At 33.3% G+C, this 20,743-nt stretch overlaps 1 protein-coding gene across 1 annotated transcript; it reads left to right on the top strand.

Annotated features, from left to right (window-relative positions):
- The first annotated feature begins 987 nt into the window (after positions 1 to 987).
- On the top strand, positions 988 to 10,568 carry LOC150095480 (glycosyltransferase 25 family member-like). Its single transcript, XM_090410689.1, has 4 exons — positions 988 to 1,076; positions 9,748 to 9,951; positions 10,083 to 10,135; positions 10,420 to 10,568. The coding sequence occupies exons 1-4, from the start codon at positions 988 to 990 to the stop codon at positions 10,566 to 10,568; spliced, it is 495 nt and encodes a 164-aa protein (XP_090266815.1).
- The last annotated feature ends 10,175 nt before the right edge of the window (positions 10,569 to 20,743 follow it).

The following is a 20,743-nucleotide window of genomic DNA, read 5'->3' as shown; positions in this document are numbered from 1 at the left end:
TGAAAAATAAAAATAATTTTGAAATTATAAATTCGTTTTTTCATTGTTAGGCCGAGAACCTTTCAGAGCGCCTTCGTGTATATATATATATATATATATATATAGTTCTTGCTTGATGTGAGATGAGATACAGTCTGTTGTCTTGATGTTAAAAATATCTCACCCAAATAACTGCTAAGCTTCGAAGCAATTTTAAAATAATGTGATACGTTCAAGTGAGTCAGTACATTGTAGTGTGAATCTTCAAGTTAGAGAGATGGACGGTTTCAGTTGTCACCATCAGTATATGGTGATACTCTTATTCTGTTTTATTTTTTTTCTATGACATTTATTATTATGGAATATTTTTTTTGTATCAAAAGGCTAGAAAACGAATAAGCTTGAAATTGCTGATACTGTGCATCATGAAAATACTCTTTTTAAGGTTTTCACTCACTTACTATCCATTCTTAATAATAATGATAATAATTAAGAATCAGTATATCCACTTTTTTTCTCCCTTAATGAATTATCCCAGAATGTTTTTATAAACCAAACTATCTTTTTATGAATCTGTTTTGTCAGGTGTATGAAGCAAGTTAATTTGTAAAATCTCAGTGTTTAAAAGAGAGTTATAATCATGACACCTTAAATTTCATTTGACAATATACTGGAAAATACAGGAGTGTAAAGTAGATTAACCAGAATGAATCATAAGGGACAATGTAAAAAAGTCTACATCAGTGATGCTGCCATAACTCTCTCACACAGGATTTGTGGCTACAGGTCACAGGGCAAAATGATAATAGTGCTCTCAAGGACTTGATGTTAAGAATATTGGCATAGGCCTGAAGATATGTCATCTCAAAATAAAAAGCATTTCCAGTTCTAAACTGATGGCTTGTGACTAATACGAATCTTAAAATAACCACGAAATTGATGTTTTTTTGTGTGCAAGAGGTAAAATTCCTAGATATATCTTGATTTTTAACATTAACTTCCATAAATATGGAGTTACTTACATTAAGAACAGTATCACTGATTATACTGTCTGCCAACCAAACTCCAGCAAAGAAGTGTTTAGTACCTCCACATAGGTTTGTAGAATAATTATCACAAATGAATATAAAATTTTCAGTGCTAGCAGTCCTAATCCTCTACTTTCCAATACTCTATGTATATACCATGATTATGATGACCATAGTAGATATATGCTAGTTAATGGAATGAAAAATCGGAGCCTGTGAATAGTTCGTGATGCTAAAGACAATCAATACTTCCACTCAGCCAGGGCCGCATTTACCATTAGGCGCATGAGGTGCAAGATGGGGCCTCACTCTCTATGGGGTCCACATTTTAAACTTTACTCCTCACAAAGAACAATAAAAAAACAGCGTAGTTATAGTTGCAAAATAAAATACTTTTTTTTTAAATATTAAATTCATAATATAAAAACTAGAGGCCGCTGAAAGATTTGTGAGGCTTCCTGCTTCCATTTGAAATACATTGTTCTTTCCTTATAATATAAAACTAACAGGAACGCCTGTATTCCATAAAATTCATGTATGTAAGCGTACCATTTCTTTGCTGGACGTATATACACGTCCAGCAAACCTGGATAATATTCTGTCCACCTGCTGAAAGAACATGGGTAAGAAGTGTAGTTTGACCGTCATGTCTATTAGAAGGGGCAATAATCCTTAATGCTGAAAAGAACACTTAACTACATTACCTGGCGTACGTAGTAGTTGCCTACAGTTGCCTACAGCAAGAAACGCAGTTGCTTGCCGTTTGCTCGGTAACCAGAATCTAAGTTATATCAGACTAAATACCTATGAGTTATATTCATTTTGTTGCTTGTTTTTATCGTATAATTATAGTTTTTAATCCAGCGTAAAATAAGAAATCCTTTCACACTTTCTTCACTTCATATTGCATCACTTTGGAAGATCAATGTCACTGTCAATTTTTTTGCTAATTATTTTAATCGCCAATACATTTTAAAATTCCCCAAGAACTTGATTGAAGATAATTATTTTTGTCAAACAATTATTTTATAAATTCATCAAAATCCGAATCTAAAAATGAACACAGCCTCCATCTGTTCCAAATTAAGTTTCCTATTTTATTCATAATCTTAGTTCGAAGGTTAGTTAACATACGTAAATCTTGAATCATATCATGTAATGCATAATTTTTATAACGTAATCTGTTGGTTTTTGCATTTCAACTTTCTTGGTTTCTCCCTAATCACTCACTACAAATCAAAATAAACGCAGTTATGAAGTCAACTGTTATGTACATATTTTTGGCTAATTTCGATATTATGCGGCAGTTTTGAAGTAGCGATATTTTCCCTACAGTTTATCTTTTGAAACATGTGTAGGCGCATGGAATCAAAATGAAATTTTATCTCCAAAATTTTCATAACGGAATTAATTCGCCTTTAATGGCTAATTCCCCCCTCCCAAAAGTATTATCACACCCACACCCACACACACACACACACATGCACACAAAAATACTTCTAGATAACATGCGCGCGCTTTCTTTTTGTTTGAATTCGTTATTTTTCCAAAGTAATTGTACTGTTGCAGTTTTAAGCAAAAGACAAAGGCGAAGAATCTCTGATAAAATACCATTGGATATAAATTAAAAAGACTCACAATCGGAAACCCCGAGTAATGCAGTTTAACACCATTTGTTGTTCATAAAAATAAATAAATAAATAAATCGTTCCTAAAATTGAAATGTGCAACCCATATAATCTTATTTTGCAAGGAAAGGAAGCAAAATGTCATATTTATTTCAATAAATGTTATTTAAAAAAATATTAATATTTGACATAATATTTCCAATGCAAACAAACTTTTTGAATAATTGAAAGAGAGATGGTAAATCCCGTTTTATTTTATAGCCGGGTACGAAACTCGGATCGAAATCCATCGAAATCCATAGAGTAAAATAAAATGGGATTTACCATCTCTCTTTCAATTAACATATGTCGCCGCTAAAATAGCCTTTTGGCTCATTATGGTAGTAATTAACAACATAGGAATACACCAGTTCAGCAATTCTATAGTAGAGGTATATGCAAGTTCGGTTCACTTAAAACCTTGATATTCCAGGTCTACCTACTCACTGATGAGACCTCAAAAAAAAAAGGTTGAAACCGGTCTGGGTAGTGACCTCTTCTCATAATGTAAAACAATATATTTACATCTCTTAGGAGCTGGGTTTTACATTATGAGAGAATATTAAGGTTAGTGACGGAGCTTGCTCCACCTTGCATGGAGTTGCCCTGGTGTTGTACTACACAAGTGATTATTTACACTTGGACCCGCCGATAGTTTTTTCGGCATGAAAATCGATGGATTTCGATCCGAGTTTCGTACTCGGCTATAAAATAAAACGGGATTTACCATCTCCCTTTCAATTAACATATGTCGCCGGTAAAATAGCCTTTTGGCTCATTATTGTAAACATTTTGATTATTTATTTTCGCACGTGTGAAATTCGTTTTTATTTGGGAAGAGACACAATAAGTAAATTGTGCAGCAAAATAGGGTCAATCCAAGAAATACAGTGCACGAAACTACAGTAATCCGTTAACAGAGGAGGGAGTGGATAATTGCATTTTAACAGATAGAATGCTGATGAAGTTTCATCAGCATTCTACCTTTTTATTAGATCAAAGGGATTTTGAGTATATTTGCAAACGTATATTCAACATAACTTAGCCAGTTTTGTTGTAAGAAGTGCCGCATTTGAAGAAATATTAGCGGCATAATAATAAAATAGCAAATTTCATAATGCTTCAGAATAACTTGATAATTTTGATAATACCAAAACAAGATGAGACACATCTGTAGAAATCTATTATTATTATTATTATTATTAGAGTCCTTTTAATTATGAACTCTATAAAGATATTCTTAATAAAGTTGTATTTTTGTGTTTTTAAATAAATAAACTAGTTTTCATTTTGTCACAGATGATTTTCGCTGGACTACCTGGACTTTTAGACTATGCTCTTATCAATATTACTAAATTCCAATCTCCTTCTCTGGAAATTTTCTCTTAGTAAATATTTGACTTCTGTTCATCAACCCCAGAATCCTGTTAGGAAAGAACAGATCGCTGAGTATTGAACTTGCAATCATTTTGAATCACGTTCCAGAGACAACAGAGGTTTTTTGTGTGCTGCTGCTATTTGTATTAATTAGTTGGGTAAGAGCAGTTTCTATATCACATAAATACAGCATTTGAATTTCAAATTTATTATTATTTATAAATTAAATTGATTTTTCAGTTCATTTTTTTGTGCATCAAGATTCTAGTAATTTCAGGGTAAAATGTCGAGTAAACAAGTGGATGTTAGTGAGCATTGAAGGTTATCTTTACTATTTATTGCCTCCACGTTTTAACTAAAGCGGGAATTATTATGCTTATTACTGCAACTTAAAAAAAAATTAAAGCTGGAGTTGAATAAATCTTGTAATAAATAAATGTTGTAATTCCATAAATATGATGATTTTTTACTATAATTTTTATTACCATAAATTCAAAATTTTTATTTTTAGTGAGAATATCTGAACTTTACAGCTCACGAAGTTCCAATTTTTACTTTGATTAGCAAGCTTAATTTGATTGCATTCAAATTCTTTAAAAAAATAAAAAAATAAAAAATAAACTTTTATCCTTATACTAAATTATTACCATATCTTTTAATTTTTCGGTATTCAGAATTTTTGTAGCAACTGTGATGCTTGTCAACGAAGCTTGTCAAACAAAATCAACGTTCTCAAAATCAACAATCAACACTGTAAATGAAATCTTTCACAGAAAGATTTTAATTACATCTTTCTTTAAATTAATTATTATTCAATTACATGGAATATTTAAAAGTGTAAATAATATATATATATTTAGAATTACATTAAAAGATTTTAAACTATTTAGAAAATTTAATATTAAATATAAAGTATCGTAGAAGTTGCATAATTATTTATAATCCATCGATATAAGTTAGTTATTTATATAAAATGACTTACAAGGTTGCTATTTTAATATTACCAAGATATTTTTAATATTAATATTTATTGTATACATGTGAAATTCGTTTATATTTTTGGGAAGAGACACAATAAATAAATTGTGCACCAAAAAGGGGTTAAATATCGTAGAACAGTAAAGGAAATTCCAAAAAATGGTAATTAAACTGATAGTTTAGTTATCGTTATTTGGCTAGTACTTATAGTACAGTACTTGTAAAGTATAGTACTTGTAAAGCAGTATACAAGTGTATATACCTAATTATATGGTTAAAGTAGTTGTCGCAGTCGGTAAGAATATATTATTCAATTAATTATTATTCTTATTTTACTGTTACTCGTTTATTTTAACAAACTCAAGATACTACTGTTTCTATTTTTGTATTTTTTAACCTTTTAACGTAATTGTTTATTTTATTTATATTTTATTTTGGATTTAATAAATATTTATTTCGCTTTTGATAGATTAATACACATAATGATGCCAAGAAAATTTGAACCCGGAGCTAGTAAAAGAAAACGACTTAGAGAAAATGAAAAACAGCTAAATGGTCAAAAGGGGGCAATTTTGTGTTTCTTGCGTTCTGAAAACGAAGAATTTCGTAGAACTGAAGTTGTACTTCACAGTTCTCGGAATGAAAACGAAACATTGGTATCATTATCAGGAGGAGATGAAGTGAAAATGAAGAACATCAAAATAATGTGGAAAACATAGAAGGAGAGAAAGAAGTAAATGAAACAAATCAATAGGATTCTGAAGAAAATTTTCAATCGGAGTCTGTACTTACCAGCAAGCAAGCTATCTCTTATCCTACCGATATAGCAGTGTGGCCACTTACTATTAATGAACAGTTTATCGAGCATATTTTAAAAAATATGCCTCAGAATGTTGGTAAAATCGAAAATTTAAAAAAAGAATACACAGAACGCAATCGAATATATATGTCAGAAATGTAAATGAAACACATTTTTACTGTAAAAAGGCGAATTGAACAAAGGAGAAACGAGAGTGGCTAATTTTTTCAGAAACCAGCAAAGCAATTTATTGCTTTGTTTATAAATTGTTTTCTAAGTCAAATAATAGCTTAATGAAGGGTTTTAATGACTGGGGAAATATAACACGAATCCTATGTGATCACAAACATTCTACTGAGCATATACGAGCGATGTGCACATATCGCAAAGGAAAATCAAGTTCTGTAAATAGTCGAATTGATTCTGAATTGATCAAACAAATACTATCTGAAGAAAATTATTGGAGAGAGGTTTTAAAAAGAATAATAGCTACCATTAAGTTACTGAGTAAACTAGGACTAGCATTTAGAGAGAATACAAATATTTTTTCTGATTCTTGCGGAAATTATTTATCGTGTTTACATTATTTAAATGAATTTGATGATTTTTTAAAACATCACATGAAAATGTACGCCAACTGTGGTTCTGGCTGATCAAATTATCTTTCTTACGATACTTGTGATGAATTCATAGCATTAATAGCTAAAAAACACAAGAGAAATATTAATATCAGAAATTAAGGAAGCTGTTTATTTTGCAATAATACTCGATTCAACGCCAAACATTGCCCATAACGACCAACTAGCTATGATATTTAGGTATGCTGCCGCAAATTCGTACATTAGAGAAACATTTATCGGGTTCATCAGAATTACACAACATAATTCCTTGTATTTAGAAGAGGTAGTATTAAAAAAAATTAGAAGAATTATCTTTGGATATAAAAATGTGCAGAGGGCAAAGCTATGATAACACTGCCAATATGAGAGGTATCTATACAGGTATTTTTGTTTTATTCAAAATGTATATAATTACTTTTCATCTTCAACAAAAAATTTAGAAAAAAAATCTTTAACAGTTAAAAGACTAAGTGAAACGAGGTGGTCCGCAAGAGCTGACGCTATATTGGCTTTGAAACGTGGATATAAAGAAATTAAAGACGCATTACATAACTATCCATTTCTCCTCATGGAAAACCTATTTCTAAATTAGAGAGCTCATCATTGGATGAATATTTTGACAAATCAGAAACAGCAATGTTAACAGTTATGTGAAACAAAATTTTACAACGAATAAATGCTACTAGTAAATGTCTACAAGATCCCGATATGGATTTGTTTTTAGTTAATAATTTGTTGCACTCTTTAGTTGGTTTTATTTTAGATATAAGAAATAGTTTTGCTGCTGTAAATGAAGAAGCGAATTTATTAACAGATGAGACAAAATTTAAAGATGAAAAGGAAAGAGTTAAAAAACGGGAAAAAAAAATGAGTGACGAAGTTTCACAATCTAACAATGAGATTATATTACATGGGAAAGAAAATTTCGCTGTGAACACTTTTAATGTCATTTGCGATAAGCTAATTTTGGAAACTAATGAAAGAACAAAAAGCTATTTTGACATATTAGATATGTTTGACATTTTTTTGAAGGAAGATACAAGTACAAGACTTGTACTTGTATTGATAAAATTGATAAAAGACTAGTATTGATAAAATTTTACAAACTTATGGGACTGATATTGATTCAGAAAAATTTACCGATGAAGTTAAGCAATTTTTAATAATGATGAAGGAAGAAAATTGTTCAATTAAAAATATGTACAAATTTATAAACGATGGGTTAAGGTCTACTTTTCCGAACGTAGAAACAATTTAAAAAATATTTTTGACGATGCCTGTTTCAAATGCAAGTGCTGAACGCTCATTTTCGGTATTGAAACGAATAAAAAATTATTTAAGAATCAACTTGCACCAAAATAAAACAAGTGACCTGTCGTTATTATGCATTGAATCAGATGTAATGGACTCGATCAATTATGATGACATTATAGATATATTTGCTAAAACCAAAGTCAGAAAAAAACTTTTAGTTATTAATTTTTTTATTTAAATTTGAACTGATTTATTTTTATACTTTTTTAAAATGCAAATATATGTATACCAATGTTGTATTGTGTTATTAAAATGAGTTACTATGGAAATGTTGACTTTTATTTTCAATAAACTAAAAAAATGCTCATTTTTGAGGGCCTCATAATGATATTGCGCCTCGGGCCTCCAAAAGTATAAATGCGGCCCCGAACATATTATTAAACATGTTATTAGTGATGACTGCCCAAAAGTTATATGATCTTTCTGGATGTTAAATTTAAATCTTTAACGTGGATTCAGAATCTGTTAAATTGTGGCTTGCATTTTTTTTTCCCCAGATGTATAATTCTCTCCATGGCCGTCGCCAGATTAGATCGCGCCCTGACGCAAACAATTAAATATCGGCCCTGATGGATTATAAGACAAGAATATAAGAAAATCTCCAATTGCTATTTTCTTTTTATTACAAGAGAAACATTAATGCAAAACGGTTACATAATAATATTATGTAATCGTTTTTTTTTTAATATTATGAACTCTCCAATCTAACAGGATTAGTTCGGAGAGTTTACTGTTCAGTACTATGCCTACCAAAATGCATGGATGACATCTGAATTTTTTAAAAACTGGCTTATGATGGGACAAAGAATTACACTGTAAATCAAGAAAAAGTTTATTGGTTCTAGAAAACCAGCAAAGGAGATCATTGAAAAAGTAAAAATTTTACAAGTAAAATAGCTTGTCGTTGAGGAATAGGCAACAAGAACCATTCAAAATTGTTTAGCTCACTGTCCTTTTAAGCATTCAATCATAGATGTGCCAGATACTGTAAATAGTGAAAATAAAATGCCATTAGATGTGAACGACATCAGAAACTAAAGAGCTTGAATCCATCAAACGCAATCTTCAATTCTGTAATGAGAAGGAAGATTTTGAGGATGAAATTCTGGAGGAAATGACAGTAGATCATCAGAGGACATTAGAAGAATAAGAATGTGATAATGATGACTCTCCTGTGCTTGAAAAAGTGACTGCCAAGGAAATTAAAAAAATATATTATTGGATGACAATTTTATTTCATACAGGAAGGCAATGAAGGTAGAGGTGTGTCTGCACTAGAAAACTATGCTGGTTTTGTTCAATTGCAGTCAATAATAAAATAAAAACAAAACTGATGGGATACACTTGATCAAATTCTAGCAATCTATTAACTGCTAAGAACAGCATGCATGTTTAATATGTGTATAAATGAATTACTTTTATGGCAAATATATGTTTAGTTAAAGGCAGTTTAAGTTTATCTATAAGTCATTTACGCTCTTTATGTACGGGTTTGTGTAACTGAGATATCTACTTAATTGTGCTAAAGTGTGCTAGTCATGACGTGGCCCCCTAATAAAGTGGAATCCACTGAATATACATTAACATTTCTTCACAGTTCATCTCCAAGCTCACTGCATAAATTTTCGTTTCTCTTAATTTTCCTTCTGCTGCTTTCTTTTGGAATGGTCTACAGTTCTTCATATCCAATATTGATGAGTTTCTTCCTACTTCTCAACTCTCTTCCTATACTCAGTACAAATACACTATAGATTGAACAGCCTGTATGGTATTAACATTTTAAAAAGAAATTCCATTACTAGGAGCGATTAAAATAACCTTTTTGTTTCTAGATGACAGTTATTTAAAATAAACAGTCTCAAAAACGTGTGTGTGTGTGTGTGTGTGTGTGTGTGTGTGTGTGTGTGTGTGTGTGTGTGTGTGCGTGCGTGCGTGCGTGCGTGCGTGCGTGTGTGTGTATAAAACTTTGTTTTTCATTTTTGAAGACATCTAGGAAGAAAGAGGCTTTCTGAAGAGGATGAACCATATGTAACTGGGACACGTTCACTTGTCCATGTTGACTATTCTTATTGGACTCTCTGTTACACAATAACTTTAGAAAGTGCTAGAAAACTTGTAGATGCCAACCCTTTGCGCAATCTTGTCCCTGTTGACGAATATTTGCCAATTATGTTCGACAGACATCCAGAGTAAGTTTCTTTTTCTAGAAAACTAGTAATTTTTAAGAAGTGGGCCTATCATTTTGAACAGAGAATTTTAAACGTAGTGTCATACTGTAAAAAAAAAAGAAAAGAAAAAAGGGAAAAAATTGCATTTGTAGTGTAAATGTTGCTAGTTATAACTGTTGCTACTCTAAAAATGTTGCACCAGTCAGTAAATAGCAAAAAAATAATCTTTGGTTCTTTATATGGTTTAAAAGATAACCAGCAAACTTATATATAGAAATATGCTACTGTTCGTATTACCCTAAATGTTCAAATTTTTATGAAACAATTTTCAATCAGTAGTTTCAAGATTATTGGTGGAATATTCTGTATATCTAATATGTTAATCTAAAATGTTCCATTAGTGTTTGCAATGATCAAATTTCGCAACTGTAAAACTTTTTTTTAAAATATATAAATTCACTGATTTTTTAGTTATATATTTATTTGTAGGAATCAATGGAAGGGATATTTTCCTAACTGTACTTCACGCTTATTCAGGACATCCTCTGCTAGTATATCCTACACATTACACTGGAGATGAAGACGACATCAGTGATACAGAAGACTCTGAAGTATTTAGAATCAAAGATGAACACTAACATTTCATTTTCTCCCTTCTGCCATCACACTCTTATGAACTAGTCTGGATGTAATATAGTACTACATCTATGCCATTGACTTTTAACTATTCATAACAAAAATTCATTACTTTGCCATGTTTATATGTATATTTTTATATTGACAGCTTTTATATATAATTTACTATTTCTTTTGAGAATATATCATGTATTGGAGTATATAATTTTGATGAGATATGCTATGTTTTGTTTTTCAAGTAAATTTTGCCATGTTATTGAAATATCAATGGTGGCTCATCCATAAGGGCTGCACTGAATGCAGCTCCAGCATTGAGTATACTAGCGAGTAGTACCGACTAGTATATTCAACGTGTTGAACCTGTATTCAATGCAGCCCTGCAGCCCTTATGGACCAACACCCGCTGTTGAATATCATGTATCTTGAATCAATATCATGAATGTCATGTTATTCAAATTTTATATTTCAGCATAACACACTAGAAATTTTTCCAAAAATCTTTTCCTAATTAAAATTATTATTTTTTATTTATGTTGTGTCGTGTCTTCTATTTCTATACTACTTATGAATTAACGGTCACATAAGGTGGGAATACCCTATAGCTCTTGGAATCACGGCTACTGTGAACGCAAGGTGAACGAAGTATTGCTCGGTCGGACCGAGCGCTACTTCGTTTGCCCGAGCCGGACCAAAGGAGATCACGGGTATCGTGTATTCGCGATCACTGCAGATGCTCAGTCATAGGTCGTATGCAATGTATATTCTACTTAACTCGACCCCCCACCCTCCCCAAGATTAAATCTTCAATGCTCGCCCCCCCCAAGATTAAATCCTAAGTGCACCCCTGGTCTGTTACTATGAATTAAAAATGGGATTAAAATTATCATTTATGAATTACATTTCATATAACAGCAGCTTGTTTTATAGTAGTAATATGCTGTCAATGGAATTAAACCATTTATTCAGTTTTCATTGAAACTCTAGTTTATTTTATAGATTTCCCTGTAATCAAATTTGTGCAGAAAGGGTGTGCCTCACCTTGTAATTGGCATGCAGTATTATAGCATGAAAAATGGTGAATAAAGATAAGGAAAGAGAAAATGCTTTATTTTTTGATTATAGTTTGGAAATATGAAGTTCAGTTATTGGGTGACCTACTTAGTATTGAATGTGAAAGCTTGTATCATAACAAGCAAAGTTTGCATTCTGTGCCGTGCTTCACATTAGTTCAAGAATTTCATTACTTCTGTTACTTTTTTTTGTGTTGTTGTTGTATTGTAATCCCACACAAGAGGTTGCAAGACTTATAACACATTGTTGATGTGTCTGAGACATCAAGAAAAAACAAAATGAGAAAGATTCTTCAGAGGACAGAGAAGGACGAGAAGTTAGTTGGTTAGATTTGAAGCTGCACAAGTGAATAGATGTTGGCCAGCAGCTGTTTGTGTCTTAACAAGTGCAGAGGAAGATTAAAGAATTGCCCATTAAAATACCTATATAAATCTAAAAATATGATGTTAGTGAGAAAGTAACTGAAGTAATAGATTACCCTCTTCTGGATAGCACCAAACATTTTTGGGGAGGTTTTTGGTACACTACACCAAATGTCATAACAGGGAGGGGAGAAGGGAAATAATGCTATGAAGACAGAAATTTGATGGTATCCAAGCTATTCATGATGATTCTTCTGATATCTTTCTGGCAAAAAAACCAAAGGATCCATTCAGTGAGCGTTCTTGATATTGGGTGTAGTGTTTTCTTTTTGGTCATATATGCAAGAATTGGAGGAGCAGAATGATGCCAGGTCACGTTTATTATTGAATGATATTATGATAGTATCATCTTTATGTAATAAAGTTTGAAACATGGAAGATGTTCGGTCCAGTTGCTTTAGTGAAGGTTACACAATTACTGTTTTACAAAGATGCGAGTTTTCTGTAGATGTTGTTTGGAATTTTGCAGAGTAATTTTAGCGTAAAGCTGCAGCCTTTCCTGCGTCACTTGTATGCTTGAGTTTTTGCGAAGACTGCCTTGGCATGCTTGGGAAAACCAAGGTTGTGTGGTCATAGTTTTGAGCGTAAAGGTTGGTGAAAGCCTTTGTTTCAGCAAGAATTATTCGAGTTATTTGGTTGCATATGCTCAATCATAGGTCGTATGCAATGTGTATTGTGTATTCTCAAATCATCTACTTAAATCGGCCTCCCCCAAGATTAAACAATGAGTGCTCGGCCCTCCTCAAGATTAAATACTGAGTGCGCCACTGGTTGGAGCAGATGATTACATCATGAAGGCAGAAACTGTAACCAGATCATTGAAAGGAGGAGTAAAAATCATAGAGCTCATTATGTGTAGACCACTGTGGTGTCAAAAGGCATATGACTGAGATTGGGTATGAGGAATGTGTTCTCTGGTATTGGAAATTGGAATGAGATTATTGTCTGACTTAACGGTAAAAGAGCTGACATCTGCAGCATATTTGGGGGAGCGATCCTTAAAAAAAGTCAGGTCAGAATGTTTGGATTTGTAGAATTATCAGGTATTTGGTTGGTGGATACGTAGTTTGTGTTCACTCACTGCTAGTGGCAAACACCTTGTTGAACAGTTTGAACAGTCCTTTCATGTTGAACAGTGCAATTGGAAAATAGAAACCCATTTGAGCTGTCATCTCCTTTAGATTCCATTTTCAAAGGTCTGATAAATTTTTTCCCTTCTTTGGTTTACTTGATCAGATTTCTCTTATTTTTTTTTCACTGAATAATTAGACTTTGAAAATTGATCCCACAAAAGTATTTGTCATATCATCCTTGAATGATGGTGTACCACATTCATTATCTTCTAGAAAATCTTTAAAAAAAAATCTGTGAAAATGTGCAAGATGAATATAAAGTTCATTTCGTTTCACTAATAGTATGTTCTGAATGGTATTTTTTATTTGAAACTTTCATTAACACTTTAAATGTCAGCATTGTCCTTCTTTGTTGGAAATCATACTAGTCAAGAAGATGAGTGGCTAACACTCTTGAACTTGATATGAGTGATACTCAGATAGCTGGTAACAAAGCAATAATAAATAAATTAATGAACTAACAAAGCAGTAATAAATGAATAACAGTAGGTAAGCAGCTGTGCTAATACGATGTGTTTGAAATTTTTGAATCGCTGCTTAAACTTGAGTGCAGTGTAGGGCTGCTGGTTATGTTATGTGTCAATAATTGTTGTGAACAACAACGATTTTTGCATCTCTTTGTACAATGTTAACAGTTGACTGCAAAAATAAAAATAATATAAGAAAACTGAATTGTTCCATTGTCCATCTAAAGCTACGTTGGCACCGGTTATTTTTTATTGGATGTTTTAAACCACTACTTTATTCAGCTTAATAATTAATATAAAAGGTAAAATCCGATTTTCTGACTTAGTTAATAAAAGATCGTACATATAACGAGAAATAAAAATCACTTACAAATTTAATTCTATTTTAAAGTTATTTTTAGCTAGTTTTCTTTAGAGGTATAGAATGAATGTAACAGATGAAGTATTTTGGCATTTGTTAACCTAATCGTCTGCAAACAGTGTTAAGCTTATCCTTTTCATCCAACAGTATTAACCCTCTACCTGTAATGAGCTATGGCTTTCTAAGAAAGTGCATGTGAGGATAGCATGACATTTCCCCATTGCCTGCAAGGAATCTTTATAAGGGCTTGATAGGCATAAAATACAGACCTTGGGCATAATTTCAACCAATTCAATCCTGTTTACATTCATTATTTCTCCGGCATTTTTGCTGTTTTGCAGGAGGAAAAATCTAAGTTTCTAGGAGGGGAGGATCTTCCATCTTATGAAAGATCAGTTAACTGTGCCTTGTCTAAAAAAACATTATGAATCCATCACATTGAATTTGCACTCGTCTTCTTCCCAAGCAAGTGATACATGGTTAAGTCTCGCACTCATAATAATAATGGTATAGCTAGTAGTATAAAAGCCATTTCTGATTAAGTGATTATGGTAGTCTAATAAGTTACAAATAAAAAGAGTGTACTCTGAAATATGTGATCCATATCTTCTTTTGCACTCCCTGAATGTTAACTGTTTTATCAGATTAGTTTACTGTTCTAATTGTTCACTTTGAAGATTCAGTAAAATCTGTTATTTGTAGCTGCAGATGTGATTTTCTTATCCTTAATATTTATCATGCAAGGACTTGCATAATGCTAAACTCAAAACAAAAATAAGTGAATCATCAAATTCTGGTGCCAGTTTTTGACCTACAAACAGATTCTAAAGGTTGTAAATTGTGTATATTTTTTATTTTGTTTAAAAAATGTCATTAGTTATGGTAGATGTACTCTTAAAGATAAGCCACAGATATCCTAATAAACGAGACTAGTTTAACTGCAGCAAAATGGGTAGAAGATTTAGCCATCATAGTCAAGGCTTCTTGTATTTGAATTACAAAACAAAAACATTTGCATTTACATCCTGATACGGCATCATATCAAGTTTAATCTTATGTTCAGCTTTATCTTTCTAGTATTTTTATTATTATTACATGACATCTCCAAGTAGTCCAAAGATTGATCGAGGTAGGGCACTCACTCTATAACTCTCTGTCTCTCCTGCTCAATCTACCAACTAAAGAGAACTCGCATCATCTACACCAATGCCAATCACATTGGTGTAGATGATTCACAGACAATCACAAACATCCATGTCCATGGCAGGATTCAAACCCACGACCTTTTGGCTGGAAAGCAGATACACTAACCGCTTAGTCAACCAGGCCTGCAGGAATCTCTCAATGTGTACGGTTTCATATTCATAAATTAAAACTAGTATTTCATAAGTTAAAACTAGCAGGAAAACACCTAGCTGCAACATAGACCCATATATAACCTTCGGTGTTTATACAAAGATAGTGCTGAATCCTTATTTCTAGTATACTTGTTAGATTACTGGTTAAGACATTAGATTACTCTGATCAGATCGATAAGTTAAAAAGATTTTAGTATTTAAATTATACATGTTTTTGGTCGTAAAATGTTACAAAATATAAGACTTATTGTTAAACTGACCATAGATTTTTAATGCTCGTACAATATTGCCTACCGGTTTCGCTAGTAACTGACTAACTTTCTCAAGGCTTGCACAGTACAAAAAAAAAAATGGTAAATGAAAAAAAGGTTTAAGAATACAAAAAAACGTTAATACCTGTTAGGTAGCTAAGGTAACACGTTCGCGTGACATTTCTACTGAGTATCATGAACACGCGTTACATGCAAACGCGTAATATGAATATTCGCGTACTGTAGTTCTGTTGAACTGAGGGAATTAATTAGATTTTTCCGAGTATCGTTCAGTATGGCCCCTTGATTTCTGTTTAGGTTGCTGCTTGTACGTAGCACTACTGCTGCTTCTTTAAGTAATTAATCGATGTCTGTAATCTTCGTCTACGTAGGGCATAGAGCTGTTATTCCAGTCTATAGTGTGGTTCGAAGTTGAAAAGTGATGTGCTAACCCGGAGGTGGTCATTCTGTTGTGATTTACATCGCCAACATGTTCTTTCTGTCTTATTTCCAGGCTTCTCGAAGTGTGTCCAATGTAGGAAAGACCACACGTGCATGGAATATTATACACACCTGGATATTTATAAAATGGAACACTGTCTTTAGGAGATCTTAGAACCTGTCTGATGCTAGTAGTTGGTTTAAATACAACCCTAATGTTATGGGCCTTTAACAATCTCGCAATTTTGGTGGAAATTGAACCCATAAAGGGGATGCCTGCTGTTGAAATTTGCTGGGAGACTGTTTTTTCTTGTTGGTTATCTCTGTATAGAAATTTGTTGATGATGTTTCGAGGATAACCATTTTGTGATAGTGTTATAGAGATTTAAGACAGTTCTGTTTGGACTTCTTCATCTTTCTAGCTCGATTTCTCAACATGTGGATGATTCTCTGTTTATGTGACCTATCTACATTACTCTTCAAACCATCATAGGTCACATAAACAGAGCACCTAGTTCACAAACATATATAAAATTTTTAAAAATTAGTCCATCCACTAAACATGAACCTACTATAGACTTGCAAAAACGCTTTATTGGTAGAAACTAGTTTAAAAAAAATTAAGTAAAAATAAGGAAATGAGAGCCTTCCACGCTCTCATTTCCTTATTTTTGGAGATTAAGATTGAAGTTTTGGAGATTGAACTGTACTCAGTTTCCAAAAATTAGATAGAGCTAAAACGGCTTTGCCAGCTCCCTATATGGGAATAAAAAGCCGTTAGCTGATTTTTTTTAGCACTTTTATTCCCGTATAGGGAGTAGGCGATGATGTTTTAGCTCTACATTTCTGGCGTGAGTAGAGAGTTCAATCTCCAATGGTTGCCAGTCAGAGATAGCTGGCTGAAGGCTATCACTAATTTAAGTGGCAAACAATGAAGAGATGACTAACAAGTGCTGCCATCTCGTGGCTCCTAACAAATATTTCTTAATATCTGAAACTGAGTTTCAGATACATCTGACAATGAATGAATATCGAATTTCTGTTATCTTTCATTTCAATAAAAATTCTCTAAAGCTTTTTATTCCTTGCATTAGAGTAGTGGAACTACGGTAATAGCATTGAAAATCCGGTGGCAATGGATTTTTGCGAGGCCACTGGTGAATTTGAATGAATCAGGTGGAGTGTGGCAAACACCTTCTACCATCTTGTTATAAGCCTTACTCATATCGTCTGAAATTTAAATTTGAAAAATTGAAAAAAAAATGACTGGAGAGCTTGATTTTCCTGAGTGGCAGTGTTAATCAGCATTTATGGAAGGGAACCTCTACTTGCATGTACCAGAGATCAGTTAACTTGGGAACTGGGTGAAGAAATGCCTAGAAAACGTTCCTCTAAGAGGAACTACTCGTACAGGCTACTGAATTAGAAACTTTAATTTAATACTTTGTTGAATCTCCTTTAGGCTTACGTAGCTCGGTGGAAGTGATGCTTGTATCCTCTGCGCTAGGCTGTCTGAAGATGAACTTAAATTCAAGTCTAGTCATAAACTGGAGGAACTTTTTCTAAGACTTCCTTCAACTGGTCCCTGAGTTAGCCAATTGCACAGGCAAGCAGATTTTTTCTCTGAAAGTAAACTCAAGAAAGTCGACTGTAGAACACACACACCATTTCAGACGATAACATATCCTGTTAGGGTTAGGGACCAAGAGATGGCAGCACTTGTTTGCCATTCTCTTCAACTGTTGCTGCTTATAATTAGCGATGGTTGAGGGCTAGCTCTGTCTGATTGGCTACCAGTGGAGATTGATCTGCTCTTTCAGGCTCCAAAAGCTAGATAGAGGTAAAAGGCCTCGCCTACTCCTTACAAGGACATAAAAGATATCAACTGATTTTGATCTCCTTTAGCCTGAATTACAGCACATATTGATATGTGATTTGGCATAGATTCCACAAGGTGTTGGATTGCATCTGCATCTAAAACATATGAAAAGTTCCCTGATAGTCCTTAAATCCCCTTACACTTAAACATCAGTTACCGTGTTTACTCGAATATAACTCGCACTCCTGAGTTTACTTTACGAAAAAAAATTAAATATTCACGTCAGGGGGGGCAACAGTAACTCGCTCCCTGTGGTAAACAACACGCTCTCCAACATCCACTGTACTGCAGATGCAAGAAAAACAAGTACTTTTGTTGTATTAGTGAATAAGGTACAGAGATATTTGCAGTCTGTAATATATTTCTAAACAAATAGAGCAATTAGAGATAACTGGGATAAAAACGGCACTAACTAATGAATGACATGTCCCCTCCCACAGAAACTATGCTGTATAGACTCAAGCAAAATCATCTTGCACCAGCAAATATATCTAACTAAAAACTATTGTCCAATTTTTCCATTACATGAAATAAGTGTTTGTTTGATTGAATTTGAAATTTTCGATGTCATTAAGACAAATCACAAAGGCCAACTTCCAATCCGCATGACAACTTGATGTGGAAGTGGTAGGCAAACAACAGCAATAAAATTCAACTGACTTGAGTCCTCCCTTGCGACGCTGAAGCAATACACAGTTCCGTCGGAATGCTAAATAGGCAAAACACCCCGTCATGAATCTTTTAAAATTAAAAAATATATAGTGAATATTGTTATAAGTTTCATATATTATGGAATTCGGTTGACGAGGATTAGCATTTCAACTCAACAATTGTTGGCTTTCCTTTGTCGTTGGATAGCGCGATCTTTTGTTAATACTGCAACAATAGCTGCTCTATCTCTATTGGCCTATCGTTGCTGTCTGATTCGCGCTTTGCTTTCACTTCTCATTAGTCATTCGTGAAGGACTGTTCGTTACGTATCTGAACTCTTGTCAATTTCTAGTAACTTTTGCTTGTTGAAATAATGGGAAAGAAGATCAGGGAAATGGGTAGATGACTTTGACGATTCACACAAGGAAACTGCTCTCGGTTTCCTGGTGTTCATAAGAAGTAGTGATAGCGAATAAAAGATTCTTGGTTAGTCATACCCATTTTCAGTTTTTTCCTGAAAACATTAGTTTCTGAAAATCCCCGAACATATCTCGCACCACGATTTTTTAGCTTGGGGAAAAAAAGTATAAATACAGTAAACGTTTCCTGTGAATTCTGACTCTCACTCCTGAATTTAATTGCGTTCTGTTTATTACTTCTCCTACACTTGCGTATGTTCTAAATCACGTACCAGAGTCACTTATCGTGCTTAATTTTGATTTTGTAGTTAACAGTACTAAATGATTTCCTTTGTCCAAAAAACCCATCTTTTTAATTTGTTTTACAGAATGTTTTAAGCAAAGGTTTTTTTCTAATCTTAAGTTTAGTAGACAGAGGCACTTGTCATTTTCACTGCAGTCATACCCAAGCAAATATTGTATCCAAACAATATGTGTCAACAAATATTGTTGACCTCCTTTATCCCAAATTACAGCACATACAATTTGGTATAGATTCCAAAAGATGTTGGATTACATCTACAATATAGCAGTCGTTCACCAAACCGTCTTTTAAATGACTGATTTGACGGAAGACGACTTTGTTATCGGATCTGTTTTTCTAACATGTCACTTACATTTTCAATGGGATTCATATCCAGGTAAGTTGCTGTCATGCTTGTTGAACCACTACTAACCAATTCTTGTGTGGTTCCATATAAGCATGTGGCTGTCAACACCGTTTCTCTTCAATTACCTGCGCATAGTTTGGTGAGATATCTGCGAGAACAGCTTCATTAAATGCTTCCGTCAATTGCTGCACACACAGGAAGTTCTGGTATACAATCCTTTTTAGACGATGGCGATCTCGTTTCTGGCAGGCTTTCTTAGAACTATATGCTTCTTAGATAAGCAACATGGGTTATTTTTCTATTGTACAATATCAATTAAACAGAATTTAACAAAAATTAAACTCCAACTTTACCTAATAATTTTTGAGTCCCTCTGTTCCTAGAATGCGTGGTGACGCACGTGTCCAAATAATTTGCATATACACTGCTTTAGTGACGTTTACATATATTTGCATAAAAGTTTCTAATTCCGTGGCAGGTATGTGTACTTCACAAGGAATCCAATCTGGCAATCAAATCCCTAATCTCTGCTATTTGTAAACATCCTGGTACAGTAAAAAAAAAAAAAAAAAAAAAAGAAAAGAAATAAACCAAAGAATTAAAAAGTGCGGTGAATTATTTTTAATATATTTAACTTTTTTAGCACCACCGCATAACATTTTGATTTTAAGGGTGAAAAACACTATTCTGTAAATGCGCACATGTCTAATTTTTAAGATGGAATGAGCCACAAAGGTGGAGGGGAGGGGAAAAGGCATGGCAATCAGTTTTCATTGGAGTGATGTTCACCAGGAGGTCCAGATGTTTACAAAGCATCCATCCATCAGGAAACTAAATGTTGCAATTATTAGTCCTCCAGAAGGTCCAAATACCTGCGAAGTTCCACAGGAATGTCAAATGTTTGAATTCCATCGGGAAGTTGCCAGTTTTTATAGAGACACCGACGAATAACAAGTCTACAGAGATGCTTTAATTCACACAGAGTTTCCAGTCTTTGCGTCAGTAGCTGTAACCACGGGTGTTTCATTCGAATGAACTGTTGAGCAGTCAATGTCCAAGGCGGAGGTCCATTTT

Source organism: Typopeltis vanoorti, chromosome 20 (assembly GCF_054136105.1).
Source record: "Typopeltis vanoorti isolate ZY-2024b chromosome 20, IOZ_Tvanoo_1.0, whole genome shotgun sequence".
In the NCBI taxonomy this organism is placed as follows: Eukaryota; Metazoa; Arthropoda; class Arachnida; order Uropygi; family Thelyphonidae; genus Typopeltis; species Typopeltis vanoorti.
Note: the sequence above shows the minus strand (reverse complement) of the source record. Positions and strands in the feature narration are given on the sequence as shown.